The sequence below is a fragment of the Condylura cristata genome, unplaced genomic scaffold (genome assembly GCF_000260355.1).
Source record: "Condylura cristata isolate star-nosed mole 26May11 unplaced genomic scaffold, ConCri1.0 scaffold00004, whole genome shotgun sequence".
NCBI lineage: Eukaryota > Metazoa > Chordata > Mammalia > Eulipotyphla > Talpidae > Condylura > Condylura cristata.
In genome coordinates this window covers 51757381-51771736 of record NW_004567105.1, presented here as the reverse complement: position 1 = coordinate 51771736, position 14356 = coordinate 51757381, and the positions used below count along the sequence as shown (strand labels likewise).

Sequence of the window (14356 nt, the reverse complement as noted above, 5' to 3'; positions counted from 1 at the left end):
AACACCTGCTGAAATTTCTTCATTTGTTCTTCATTAATAATAGTCTAAAATTGGTTATAAGGTTGGCCTGTCTAAATTAACTTTGGCTAAAATTAACATTGCAAGAAGCTAGGAAAGACAGGTTGTAGCTCTAAAGACAACGGGGAATAAAATTTTGTTATGCTAACTATGGCGGGTCTCACCCAGGAGGTGTGCTTGTGGCATAAGTAGATTTTCTGGTGTGTTCTAAAGGTCAGCACTTCTCAGGTGACATGGAGGTTAGATACCCTTAGCTTAGACCAGATTAAGATAAGACAATGATTATAGGAGTTAGATAAGAATGATAAGTTGCAATAGTACAACTTCTAGGAAAACAATATATTAGTAATATTCTTAAGAATACATGATTTTTAGAACAATAGGATTTAGGGATAAGAATCTATGTTAGGGAGTTAGTAAGGTAGTTAAACATTACCAAATGTCCCAGGTGATTGAATATGCTGGGAAATGAAGTACATTTAGAAGACTTAATTGTTTCTTATGTTTTTCTTAAGAAAGGAATAACTTTATTTCCAGTACAAGGCCACGGGGGTCTCCAAGTAACTATGAAAAATATGTAATAATCATTTTTACTTTCTTTCAATGTTTTTGTTGATGCAATCTCACTACCTGCTTTAACATATAAATAAAGACCTCTGAGATGGTCCGTAGAAGATACTTGTACCAACTAGAATGTCAGTGTCTGCCTGAATTGCTCATTTTGCCGATGCTGCCTCATCCTTTGAGAAAAGACCCCTGACCAGCCACCTGTCAGAGCTGGATTTTGACATCTGGTGTGGTCTCCAACAGTCCCCCAAGGGTTTCTCCATTATTTAAACCCTGGGCTACCAGGTCTGTCCTGCTTTTTAGGCTTTTCCTACAGCAGGCTCTCCACCAACGGACTCATCTCTCCTTTTTGGTGCAGAACACCACAAAGCCTTTGCACCTGCTATTTCTGTGCCAGGAAGGCTTTTAGTGGTTCTCTAAATGTTTGGTTCGTTTGGTTCCTTCGCATCCTCAGATACCAAATCACACATTATCAACTCTGAGCTGACTTCCATGGTGGCCTCCAGAATAGCTTATACCCCCATCAGCTTATTCATTTCTTTCAGAACCAAAATTATAATATGTTATTTTATATATTTAGGGGTTGATGTATTCATTGTTTATGGCCTTTACTAAAATATACATCCTCATAAGGCCAGGACTTGATTTGTTATTCAGAGAGATATTCTGTTTCCATTTAAACTGCACTAAGGATCAATACACAGAAACCATTTTTAGTTAAACTGAGTAAGGAAGTACCATTAAGAAGATGGTGCAGGTAGCAAGGAATTGGAGGGCGGGCACAACTTCCTTTCCTGGCATTGTCACTAACTTGCTGTGGGGATGATTTAATGGAACCCCATTTCAATGAATAATGTGGGCATAATAAAGCTGGCCATTCTAAATAGTACCATTAGGAAAAAGTATATTTCACAGATGAAAAATGTTTACAGAACATCACTGTGTTTTGGAACTGTTCTTTTTTTTTTCTTTTTTTTCCTGCTTTTTAGAAATGTGTGGTCCCTTCAGATAAGATGTCACTGAAAAATGCTGGGGCTATGCTAAGATAGACCAGTTAGGGCATTTTATTTTCTTATTCCCTTAAAAAACAGCAGGAAACAGTTTAATTGCATTTTCTAATTCCTGATAATAATGAAATCCGTATGTCATGAAGCACATGGCTTGTCAGGGACTAATAAACCTGTTAAACTGTCGGGGACCGAGAGCAGGACTTTGCCTCCTACACACAAAACAATACTTGATTGGAACTTAGGGTAAACATTCCGGTTGAGAATGTGGCACACTCGAATCCCTTCCCCTTCTCGCTCAGCAAGTTCTGGAGCCTGAGAGATGACGATGGATCTCTCCCCTCAATCCCATTGGCTTTTAAGACATTAGACCAAGCCCCCCCCACCACCACCCCGGCCGAACCTTCTGTGCCGCCCTCAAGTATATATATATGACTGTTGTAAGAATAAAGAGCACTCGCACGTGTCTCTGTTTTTTGCCTTCTTCCTCCGCGCTGTCCCTGGTGCTTTACCCCCTCGCCTTGCTGGTCAAGGCCCCCCACATTAAATGATCAAATATCAAGTGGCATAGTTGATTTCAACTCAGAAGAAAGAATATAATTGCAGATAATTTAGCACTGGACTGCTAACTCAAGCTGCCTTTATTTTCACCAAAATTATTTAAATTTCTCTGCTATTTAATCCAGAAGACATGTTCCTTTGAGAGTTAACTTACACTATATAAATCTACCAAGAAAGGTAATATTTTGGAGAATACTGCCTTCTCAGGCACTAGTCACTTCCCTTACATCACTTTTCCCATATTAAAGTAATCTATATACCATCTTCTCAATCTTTGTTATTTTCACATACCAACACAAGGTACTTTCATATCTAAGTACCACCTGTACTATTACTTAACATCTTTCATTTTAATTAGTTCAATTTTTAAATGTTAATATACCTTTTTAAAATGAAAAGCTTATGTCACTGATGTAGAAGACAAAGCAGCAGCGCCAGTCATGAAAGTAACACAAATTATAACCTGTTATTACCATACCTATTTATGTGTTCACTTGTTAATTGCCTGTGTCCTTTCCTAGAGTGTATATACTACTAGAAGTCAAGACTAATGCATGTTATTCATGCCTATGTAGCCCCAGCCCTAGCCAGGCACAAAGAAAGTAATCCATGTATATTAACTGAGGAAATACTTGTGCCTATTCACTTGTGTTTAACTGTTGAAGGAAGGAGTAGTTCAGGACAGAGACTTGGTTTCTGTTTAACCCATTCCAAGACCCAGAGAACACATAATATTTTTGGTTAAATGATATTTATGCAATGTTATTAAGTTCTAATTGGAGGTTCTGACTTAGAGACACTCTGAACTGGAGGTCTAAAAAAGACCTATAGCACCAAATCAAAATATACTCCTTCACCCAGTCAGAGTAACTGGAAATGGAGTAACATGCTTTTCACATGATCTGATGTCACTCAATGCCATGTCTTGGTAATTCCTAACATAAGATCTATTATCAGCAAAGGTAAGAGTGCTGCTCTTTGATGAAAAAACACAGCCCCATGGCAAGAAAAGTACTCTTCTCTATTTCACAGAGAAACATTTCTCTATTTCCAAGTATCCTTGAGATTGTTCATCTAAAAACACAATTCCAATTACTTCTATCTGACCACCCCCACTAGTTTCTCATTAGAGGGAGACACAATGTGTTGCAAATGGATGCAACATTTTTTTTTTTTTTAAAAGATAAGTACAGCCTTTGGAAACTTTTGATCATTTATTCTTCTGACTTTTCCAGGTTAAAAAAGCAGGAGAGGAGGCAATTTAGAATTGAGAGAAAATATGGTATATTTGAAAATAACTCAGGGTAGCAAAGATATTGACGAAATGAGGATGAGTAAAAGCAACACCACACCCTCCCCCCATTTTATCCAACACAAAGTATACTTAATCCATGAACATAACATCTTACATTATGCACCTGATTCAGAATGTCCAGATTGGGCAGGTCACTGGTGTAAAGGAGATGACACTGATAAAGGAGGTGAGGGAAAACCAGGTTTGAAATATATAGGCTAGTATTTCCTGTGGACATTAATAGATATTAATTACCACAAGGATTCTCATAGATAAACAAAGCTGTTGCAAATCTTCAAAGCCTCTAAAATGAACTCTGTACAGAAAGAAATTAATGCATTGCATTCCCAAACTCTCAAGTGAGCACAACACCACTTTCCCTGTCTTTGTTTTTCTTTGACTATTCCACATATTCCAGTTCTCAAAACTGCACTTCTGGGGCAAAGTGAGTTATATAATATGCTCTCGGATTGGACTATATTTGCAAAAACAAAAACAAACAAAAACAAAAACACATAAAAAAGACAAAAGTCATATTGCTTATAGACACGTGATAGACAAGATGCTAGTGTTCCAGTTACTGAGTGAAATTCTTGGTAGCAGCAATAATGGAAATTATGACTAAGAAATAAAACAGGGTTAAATAGAATTTTTGTTTTGGAAGATATACAGTATTGGCATTAGCTGGCTGAAGTATAGTCAGAAGATGAATAGGACAGTGAAAAGGCTGAACTTGTCAGATGATGAAGTGGTGTTATAAGGACAGATGACAGATAACTCCCAAAAGGATACTTTCAGGGATAATCAAAATCAAGTAACAGTGATGACAGTTGGAGATCAGTAATGGGAGAAACTGTGAGTAGGTGAAGGGAAGAAAAGGAAAAGAAATATAAGCTTCAATGATGGAGAGGATCCTGATTACTCAAAATAACAGAGAGAGGGAGCAAATGGTCCTGTACAATCATGCTTATTCATCCTCCATATAAAACTGAAGACACAGGCAAACTCCCAGAACTGAAGAATGACAAAGAAAAAGGTGAAGAACGTCAGGAAAAGAACTATGGATTTAGAAGAAGATGAATAAAGGGCACAAGGAGAATTTATATAGACAGGTTAGATGAAGAGACAGGAATAAACATGAGAGTAGGTAGGTGTCAAACTCTGTGTAGACTGTTTGGGGGTACTACAAAAATGGCAAACACTGGGCACTTGTACCTTTCCCTCTCCTTTGGCTTTGCAAACTGATCATGGGGTATTTTTTCACTAAATATAGATTTGGTCTCAAAACCCTCCTCGACACAGCACACTACCTAGCCATTTGATTTGCCCCTGGGCATGAAACTTGCATTGTTACTGTATTAAACAAACACAAACCCTTTGTAGGGTTTGGTAATACCCACTAATTACTTGCAGGAGAATAAAACAATTATACTTCTGGCTAGAAAAGCAAAATGTCTGTGTGTGATTTTTTTATATGGGACAAAATATTGCAGATGTATGCATATGAGTAAATATATATGCGAACTACTAGTATTTCAAGTGGATCCAAGCATCCACATTTATTTCTAAACTGAAGCTTTAATTTAAATATTCATAAGCACATGAAAATCAGCTCATCATTTATTCTGGCAACTGAAACCTCTAAATCAAATAAAATTGTATGAATTATGTTTTGAGTTAAAATAACCCACATGAAACAGTAACCCAGTAGAAAAATCAGCTCTTTCCTCTTCCTTCTCTACTTGATGAAACCATATGGGACCCTTCATCTTAAAAGGCTGGTAGAAATGCCACACAATGTTTTCCTTCTCCTTACATGTTACTTTTTTCCCCTAAGTACATGTAGATAGCGGTAATGATCAGACCATAGTGATGGGAGAAGCTGGTATTTCATCAATGGCAATAAAAGAAGATTACAATCATTTCCAGTTTGAAATCAAGTTTTAAAAACATGGAGGCGGATGGTGTATGACAAATTGCACTGGTTTCATTCCCTCCTGTGATGCTCATTAATTTTGTCCAGCTTCAGAACCTCTGAGGTCTTTGCCTATTTATTCAAAGAGCCACTTGAAGGCATACAATGCCCTCAGATTTTTCTCTGGTTGGGGAAACATTGCTTTCTTTGAACTACTTTGTTTGAACACCCTAGTATGTTATTCATGTTCTGTTAAACTACTCCTAATGCTCTAGGGGTGGGGAGGAAGTGAGCTGCTGCTCATAGTTACCCTTTATATGACTTTCTATGAATTAACAACAATAATAAAAAAAAAAGTTGCTCATTAGTCTAGGCTGGTTTGAGACAGAAGGGAGAGGCAGTGAGCAGAGAGGGAAGAGAACTGAGATCTCTCAAGAATATTTGAGGGCTGAGGGTCTATTAACCCAAATGAATTAATCATCTGTGTTCTTGTGAACCCCTGCGATATAATACCAATTGGTTTCCTGCATCAACTCTGGCCCCTTTCATTGTAGCCAGTGATCTTGTTAAACACCTATCTAATCATATATTCCCATGCTTCCTTCTCCATGGCCCAGCAAGACCCTTTATGGTGAGGTTCCTTCTTTCTTACTGTCAGTTCTCTAAATTCCAGCCCCACTGGTTTTCTTTCAAAAAAGAGAGTTTCCTTAATTTATTCTTTCTGTTATCTGCTTTAAAGGAATTGAAATCCTTGTTATGGCTACCAAGTTAAAATGCAGGTGAGTTGTCTTGCTTGAAAAATAAACAAGGTACAAAAAAATAAATAAGTTTCTTCTAGAAACTTCTGGGGAAACCATATCTTAAATTTGGAGTTGGCTGAAAGGAAGCCAGAGGGAACACATTTCTGGAACATAAGCCTTTTAAAGAAACAACTTACGTTGGTTTTGAAGCCTCAGCCTGGTCAGTCTGTAGTTTTTCTCCTCCTTCCACCTCCATTGTACAGTACACTATGCGATTTGGAGCTAAGGATTTTAGGCCCTGGACTTCCATGATCACCACCTAGAAACAGAATCACAGATACTGGAGGTTAATCCCAAAATCCCTGAGCAGCATCATCATTAGAAGAAAAAATATAAAATATAGCTAGGAAGTAGTTACCATAAAGTCAAGAGGTATCTGCTAGCTTCTATCAGATTTCTACCAGCCTTGATGGGACCAATCTAACATGAAGACATAATTTCACATAGTGCAGCTTACTGCCATAATTTCACATAGTGCAGCTTACTGCCTTGAAGAATGAAAAGACAACACTTGCTAGTTCAGATCCTCACTGGGGCCAGACAGGTAATATAAAATTGACTACTCTCTTCTGTGTTAAATACACAGAATCATTTTTCTGCAAAGCAAAAGATTATATTTTCTTTAAAAATGGTTTAACTTAATTCATCATTAGGAAGAGACATAGGTCTAAGAGTTATTTTTCTCTTTCTAATAAGATAACAATAACACAAATGCCAAGAAAACAGGCCAAATATCAGTCAGTAGTAGAGTCAGATACAATAGGGAGTAGACAGGACTGGGGCTAAATGGAAGGCACATGCTCTGTCTGAAGAGAGCACTTGCCACTCAGTGGTAGCCCATTATCTTGTCTTTCCCAATTTGTCAGCTGCTCCTCTCATACCTACCAGAAAATGGACTGAATAAGAATCAAAGGTAGAAATCTGATTTTGAAGTTTTGACAATGATCCAAAAAGGGAAGAATAAGACACACAAGCTCTGTGCTATATGCTCAAAACAAAAGCAGTCTGCTGCTGTATACTCTATTCTAGACAGAAAAAAAGGACGGTGTTTTTGTAAACGTATCATTTACAATTTTTGGCACCTTCCACCACTACCCCCAAATTCCATTCAACCATGGTATATTCTTATACTGAATGCTCTGCCCTACCACTTCTCAGAAAGAGGAGAGGAGGGTAAAGGAAGGTAGAGATGATTTAAAGACCTGAAATGAATGACCTGCATCTGAGATCTATAAAGAGCAAGATACATTAAAAAAAAAAAAACATTCAATTATACTTTTAAAAAGGTAATGGCATTGCATAAGAAGAAAGATGTGGTTGTTGCAAAAAACAACAAACAAATAAACAAAAAAAAACATACACTTCTTCAAAGGGCTTGCTTCAAAGAAATACAATGGGGCTGGATTTAAACCAGGGTTCACAACACTGTTTTGGGCTTAATAGCCTCAATAAGTTCTCAAACTTATTGTGAATCAGAATCACCTGGAAGGTTGATGCTGCTGATTTAGAACCAATGTATTAGTCATTTAATCTAGGGAAATGATGAACTTGAAGTTATAACTTTTTTTTTAAATCAGATCTTTTGAGCCTCAGTTTCCTCTTCAGTATAATCAGGATATTGACATATGCCCTATCCCTTTTTGTGGCTATTGTGTGTAGATAAAATGTAGCTAATTAAAAGTTTATACTGGGAAAACCAGAGGAATAAGGAGAAATGGGAGGCATAGTAGAAAGTACAGAATTTCAGGAATTTAAAAGATCTGCATTCAAATTCTGGGTCTACATCTTTTACAGGTATCATCATTTACAGATTTCTTAACCTCTCTGGGACTTTATTATCCACATCTTGAAAAAAACTTTTTCAAGGATTCACTGAGTTGTTGGAAAATCACTGAGCCAACCGTGACATTCTACAATACTTACTGCTTTTCATCAGAGCACTCCCCCCGAATCTAAGTCCACTGCTGCAGTTAACTGTGGATTGGTGTCTCTGCAAGTCATGCAATTCTACTGTGATATAAAATATGTCTTGTACCACTTCAAATTCAAACCCAGTATACATGGATGAAATGACCGCTCCCTTTCTCCCTCTTTTGGCTTCCTCTCTTTGTATCATCCCAAACACATTCAAAAATAGATGCAAGATGATCTTTGCTGACAATTATAGTATGATGTGTAATTGAGTGTTCAATTAAAAAGTATTTGGGGGCCCTCCCTGATGGCGCAGTGGGTTAAAGCACTGCACTGAGAAGCTAAAGCCACTTCCGCACGAGTTCGATTCCCACCTGCCCCGGAGGTGACCACATGGCGTGGCAGACATCTTCTGACCCGCCCGCTGCTCCCCTCAGCAGTGTACTTCGTTGATCTGCCTGTTCTGCTCCCCACTCTGTCTCTGGTGAAGCCTCTCGCCACCCCTGAGCCTCTGGCCTGTACCCCCGTTATGTATGTACAAATAAATCTTTAAAAAAAAAAAAAGTATTTGGGAACTCTAGGGTATTTTCGTGTGTACTTGTACTTACAAGTTAAAGCCTATTTGAATCTCAGACACACAGGAGTAAAGTTAGGAACACGCCCACATCTTTATTTCAGATAATTGGCTATATAATACTGAGTGCTGATAAAGAATCAGAAAATTGCAGACGTAAAAGCTCCATGAAAATCAATAAACCACATTCCCCCACTCCTTTCAGCAGAAAAACAAAAGGCTGTAGGGAATAAATTGCCACCTCTAATTGGAAATAATCAAATTCAAAGACACCTAAGTAAAAGCGTTCAGTAGCTCAGGTAGCAGTATTAAAAGAGGAAAAAAAAAGAGAGAGAATGTAAGTTTCTGTGAAATTATACTGATGATTTTTTTCACATACCAAGTGCTCTATATTTAATTGAATACTCTCTCTGCCAACTGCAAAATACATGTTGAAAACATTGTAATATGACTATCTTGATCCAAACTGAGCACAGTAAAACAAATTATCAGACGTTAATTCAAAGCAAGCCTTAATGATGTTTTAGAAAATTAATTTAGTCTTTACAAGTCCTAATTAAATCTACAGAAACTTGATCTATTCTCTTGGTCTCCACAAATCTCAAGTCATCCTAAAATCCTCAGGGTTTTGACTTTAATAAATTATGGATGGTTCTCAAAGTTTGAAGCCTGTAAAAAGTACTTGGGTAGCTCATTAAAATGTACATGCCATGGATTCTACTCCTCCTAAAAATTTTATTTTTCTAACAACTTTATTAAAGCACACTATAATTAATCCATTCAAATATACAGTGTAGACATTAGCAAATTTACTAAGTTGTGTGATCATCAACAAAACTTGGTTTACCTATTTTTATCACCTCTATTAAATGTCCCTCATGTCCATTTTTATCCCACGCTCCAGCCAACACCAATCTACTTTCTGTTTCTGGAGATTTGCCTTTTCTGGATATTTCCTATCACTGGAATCTAAACAATAGGTGGTCTCTTATGTCTGGTTTCTTTCACTAAGCATGATGTTTATAGACTCACCTCAATGAATCATGTATCAGTAGCTTGTTCCTTTCAATTATTGAAGCATATTGTTATATGGTTGCCCCAGATTTTATCTATCCACTCACCACTCATTTGACATGGACATGGTTTCCATCTTGGGTGATTATAAATACTGCTATAAACATTTGTGAAAAATCTCTCTGGGAACATGTCTTTATTTTTCTTAAGTAGAGGGATATCTATCAGTGCAATTGATTAAATATTCGACAATCACTGTTACCAAAGCGAGCACACCATGTTATATTCCCTGGAGATCTGAGTCAATGGACACCTAGGGTTCCAGGAGTTTACATACTGCACCTACTTCCCAGCTAACTCTGATGGTGCTCACCTAGATCCACTCCCTAGATTATATGTATGAAAACAAATAGCTGAGTAGAAGTTATAGAGACATTTATTGCCATCCTGGGCAGACCACCATTAATTCTGATACAAATGGATCCTTTCAAGAGGAAATGTGGTAAATTAAAAAGGTTTCACCACAATAAAGGGCTCGCTACTGTGTAACCAACAGGAGAGAAGGTAGGGAAAAAAAGCTTTTATACAATATGAAATGATGCTAGATTGATTCTCCCCTAACTGTAATCCAGGGAGTCAAGATTTTAAGTATCCTAAATTGTACAAGGTCTTTACAAAATCTTGGAGCACTGCTTTAAGGCTGGAAAAGTAACGCAAGGTTAAATTTAGTAAGTGGTTCATAAGATAGCATTTCCATAAACAAAGTATGGACTCTCTCAAGTTGGGAAAATACTTGCTGATCAACTGACCTATGTTTAGAAGCTATTATTTTAATGACCACTTCTGGGTTTGAGAAGGAAAACAAGTTGATTGTGATGCATCTAATCACCCATATCCTCTGGTGGTACCAGGAAGCTTTTAGGAATTCAGAGCTTTTTACCTCCAAGGAGAAAGACAGCACGACATCTGACTTGGAGAGCTGGTTCTCACTCTCCTCACCCATGTCTATGATGGAAGCGTTGTGACTGCGTTTGAGTTTCTGAAGCTTGAACTCGCCGCCTTTGGACACTGGCATGCTCTCCAGATTGGCCATGAGCAGGTTGACGGAGGACTTCAGCTCCTCAATGTACATGTTTTCCATTTCTTTGGATACAAATTTGGGAAATTTGCGTTCCTTACAAAGAAAAAGAGAAGTATGACAGAAACTTGATTCAGACAGAAGGCTTTCATCTTGAAGCCCAGAGATATGATAACATCTACCACTAATGAAATTTGTGCTAGAAAAATGTTCTGCTTGGTTGAGCAGACAGCTGCCTAACTTCTAGTTATTTACAATCTCTGATAAGTAGAAATACATATATAAATGGATAGTGGGAAAGAATCGTATGTTTTATTACAGTTCACTACCCCTCCCCTCAATATTTTTCTAGCAAATTTGATTTGTGGAAAGAAAAATGAGGTGATTTTTTTTTTCTAATCTGGTTTCAGTTCAAATAGTTTGTCTATTTCAGCAAAATGCAGCTAGTTGTTTTTTAAGTTATGAAGAAAGAAATATACCCTATTTCTGGATATCTACAGAGACTTTCTCTAATGAATAATTCAGGAGAAGCTCACTTGAGATGTTTTAAACATAGCTTGTGGCTATTTCTAAGAAGAATACTTACTATTTTCAAGAAAAATTTAAAAACTTAATGAAGTGATTAAAATTATTTACAAAAGAAGATAGAGCAATTCAGCATCAGAACAGCACTATCTTTTTCCTTCCTTGCTCATCAATTCAGTTGTAGTGACAATATGCTTTAGTCCTGCTATTTATGTCTTTCTACCACTAAGTTGGTGAGGTGCCTTGAATATACTTTTGATAAATCATCTGCTCAAAGTTTCACTTCTCATTTGAAATATGAACTGGTCTTCCCTAGACCTGTTCCATAACTGACTTTATGAGGGGCATGCTAAGTCAGTTTGATTTTTTTTTCCCAAGTGCCAGAAAAATCCAACTTCCCAAACAATGAAAAGAATTTATTGACATGAAAATGTCATGGGGATAGACCCAGCCTCAGGCAAGGCAGAATCAGGACTCAGATGACAGCACCACAAATGAATTCTTCCTTCAAATTCTGGTTTCGGTTCATCTAGATTGGCTCCATGGTCAGTCTGCATCCCCTTACTGTCACAAAAAGGCTGCTAAAGATTTGTGCTTTAAGACATCTTATCGCATTGCCTAAAGAAAGAATTAATGTCTCTTTTATCATACTCATGGAAGAATGCAAATCTTTTCTAGAATTATTACCTAACATTTAACTCATGTACATACCTGCAACAGTTTCTATGGCTAGTAATATGCTATGCTGAACTCTTCAGGCATGAGTTAAGTACTCAATCCCTATGGCTGGAGTAAAACTATATCTGAACCATATGGAACATGAATGAGTTTACTAATTCTAGGTGATAAAAACATAAGCAGTCTACATGGACCTTGACTCAAAGTCAGCAACTAGTTATATTAAATGGCTAGCAATTGATTTAATTTCTCAAGAAATTGAACTGAGAGATGTTGTAGTGGAGTGAAACTGTAAGATTATATAGACTGATGATTGGATGCTATTTTAATCCAGGTAAGTTAAATATCTGACAAAGAGAAAGAGGTACAAAGACATAAAGATGGGAGGGAGGGAAAGATAAGGAATGAGGAGAATGGAGAAGATGGAAGGAGAGGTAGAGAGAAGAGAAGAATGGGGCATGTAGAGTAACAGAAAGGAACTTTGACCTTTATTGGCTTTTCTAATTACCACAAAACCTAGGTATTTCTCTTGTTTTTTGGTTCCTTGAATCTTCTTATTTTCCTTTCAGTAATTCCTCCTAGTTACCAGTTAGCTAGAAGGGTTTTTAGTCTTTGCCACTATAAAGCTCCATTTAGAATCATACAATGAGTATGTAGGATCTGGAGATGCGTTGGTGCTAGGCCAATCTTCCTAGTTGGAGTCTATTATACATATTCCCTATCCCCTGGCTTCCTCAGGTAACTCTATGCTGTTTTCCATATTTCAACCTCAAAACTTTACTTCCCTAGGTGTCCCTGTTGTACTTTCTAGCTCATCTTAGTAATGCTGAATATATAAATATAATTACTCAGCTGTGATTTTTTTTTTTGCTTAATGTCTTTCCCAATGGGAAATGAGGGATAAATTGCTGAATGCTTAGTCTGAGAAATAATGTACAACTTAGTATGTGTGAATTGAGTGAATGAATGGATGACTTGTGAAGATATCCTTATTAATATCAATGCAGCTAAAACTCAAATATGAGAAGATGGTAGAGGATAAATTAGGCTCTGGGAGATCAAAGTTCTGCTTTTTCATGCAATGGGAGTCTGAATTCTACCCAGCAACTTTAGATAATCAATTCCTTCCTGACCCTCTTGGTATATCACTGTCTATTTCCAGGCTGGGCTCAGTCTTTCACATGGCACTCTATGAATACATTTGGGTATGAGAGAAACAGGACAGGTATCTCTGAAATGGATGAACTTGATAGGAGCTAGTAAGGTATTTCTTTAAAACTTTTGCACACTGGGCTTAATTTTTGTCAGCTGATCAGGGGATAGCTTAAAGCCTTAGAAGTGTAGGTGGTATTCTTTCCGAAAGGACATAAGAGATGTGAGTACTTGGCTGTAGTTGCTCCACCTACATGTGCTTGGCACAGTGATAGGCACAAGGGGATCATGATGAAAGGACTGTTTTCCTGGAGCTTACAATATCTCGGGAAAGACTTCTAAGAAAACATCAAGGTGTGTGTTGTAATTAAAGAGTCTCAGATGTGAACTCTTCCTGAGAGATACTGGGGTAGCTTTCCAGAAAAGGTGACCCTTGGGCTGAGAACACAGTGGATGAGAAAGTGACTGGGATCATGTTGATTGGCTGAGATAGTTACTGCTCTTTTCTCCCTTCTGTGGAAAATATAACAGGGAGCCATGAATCCAAGATGGTCTACATAATTGTAGATGGTCCCAACATACTTCCCTATCTCCTTTTGAATATGACCTTATTTGGGAATGAGGGGAAAAGTAAGGAAATTCATGACCAAAGAGAAGTCCCCAGGCTGTGTCAAGAGATGTAAAGTACCTAAGGTCACATCTTAACAGGCTTATCTCTCCTCACATGGGGACACAAACCTCATAATTACATGAATATCTTGGGGCAGCTAGGTAAATGGTATCTCTGATTTTTATTAGCAGCTTCTGGCCTTGCAGTTGCCATGGAGATATAGGGAAAGACAACTGTGTGCCTGATGTGGGTTCTTTCCTGCTAATCAGTTTTGAGAGACCTTCCCATAAAGTGTAGTTCCTTCTGTCAAGTTCATCTTTGGGACTCACTTGAGACTTCTGAACGCCTCAGTCTTGAAGTTTTGGAACAAGACTTACTGGTACAGATAACATAGCAATGATCCAGAATTGGTGTCTACTAATTTTGACATAAAATATTGGAAAAATCCAAAGAATAAGCACTCTTTCCTGAATGTGAACAGTTCCTTAGGACATCATGAGATAGGACTCATAAAACTGAAGTCTGCAGGGGAAAATAAGCCATTCTTCTTCTCTGAGTACTTAAGCCTTGAGAAGAAACAGAATCCTGTCAATCTAGGTTAGGGTTCTTAAGTTTTTAGCAACAGACCTATTATAAATGTATATTAAAGTTG

At 37.5% G+C, this 14356-nt stretch overlaps 1 protein-coding gene across 9 annotated transcripts in view; it reads right to left on the bottom strand.

The window, feature by feature from the left end:
• The window catches only part of CADPS (Ca++-dependent secretion activator), a 428545-nt gene that overhangs the window by 227979 nt on the left and 186210 nt on the right, over nt 1–14356 (bottom strand). For all 9 annotated transcript variants that reach the window (XM_012735284.1, XM_012735280.1, XM_012735279.1 and 6 more), the window contains exons 5-6: nt 10602–10835; nt 6300–6421 (exon numbers count right to left, since the gene is read on the bottom strand). In XM_012735284.1, coding sequence (XP_012590738.1) covers nt 6300–6421; nt 10602–10835 — 356 coding nt within the window. The remainder of the gene's footprint in view (nt 1–6299; nt 6422–10601; nt 10836–14356) is intronic.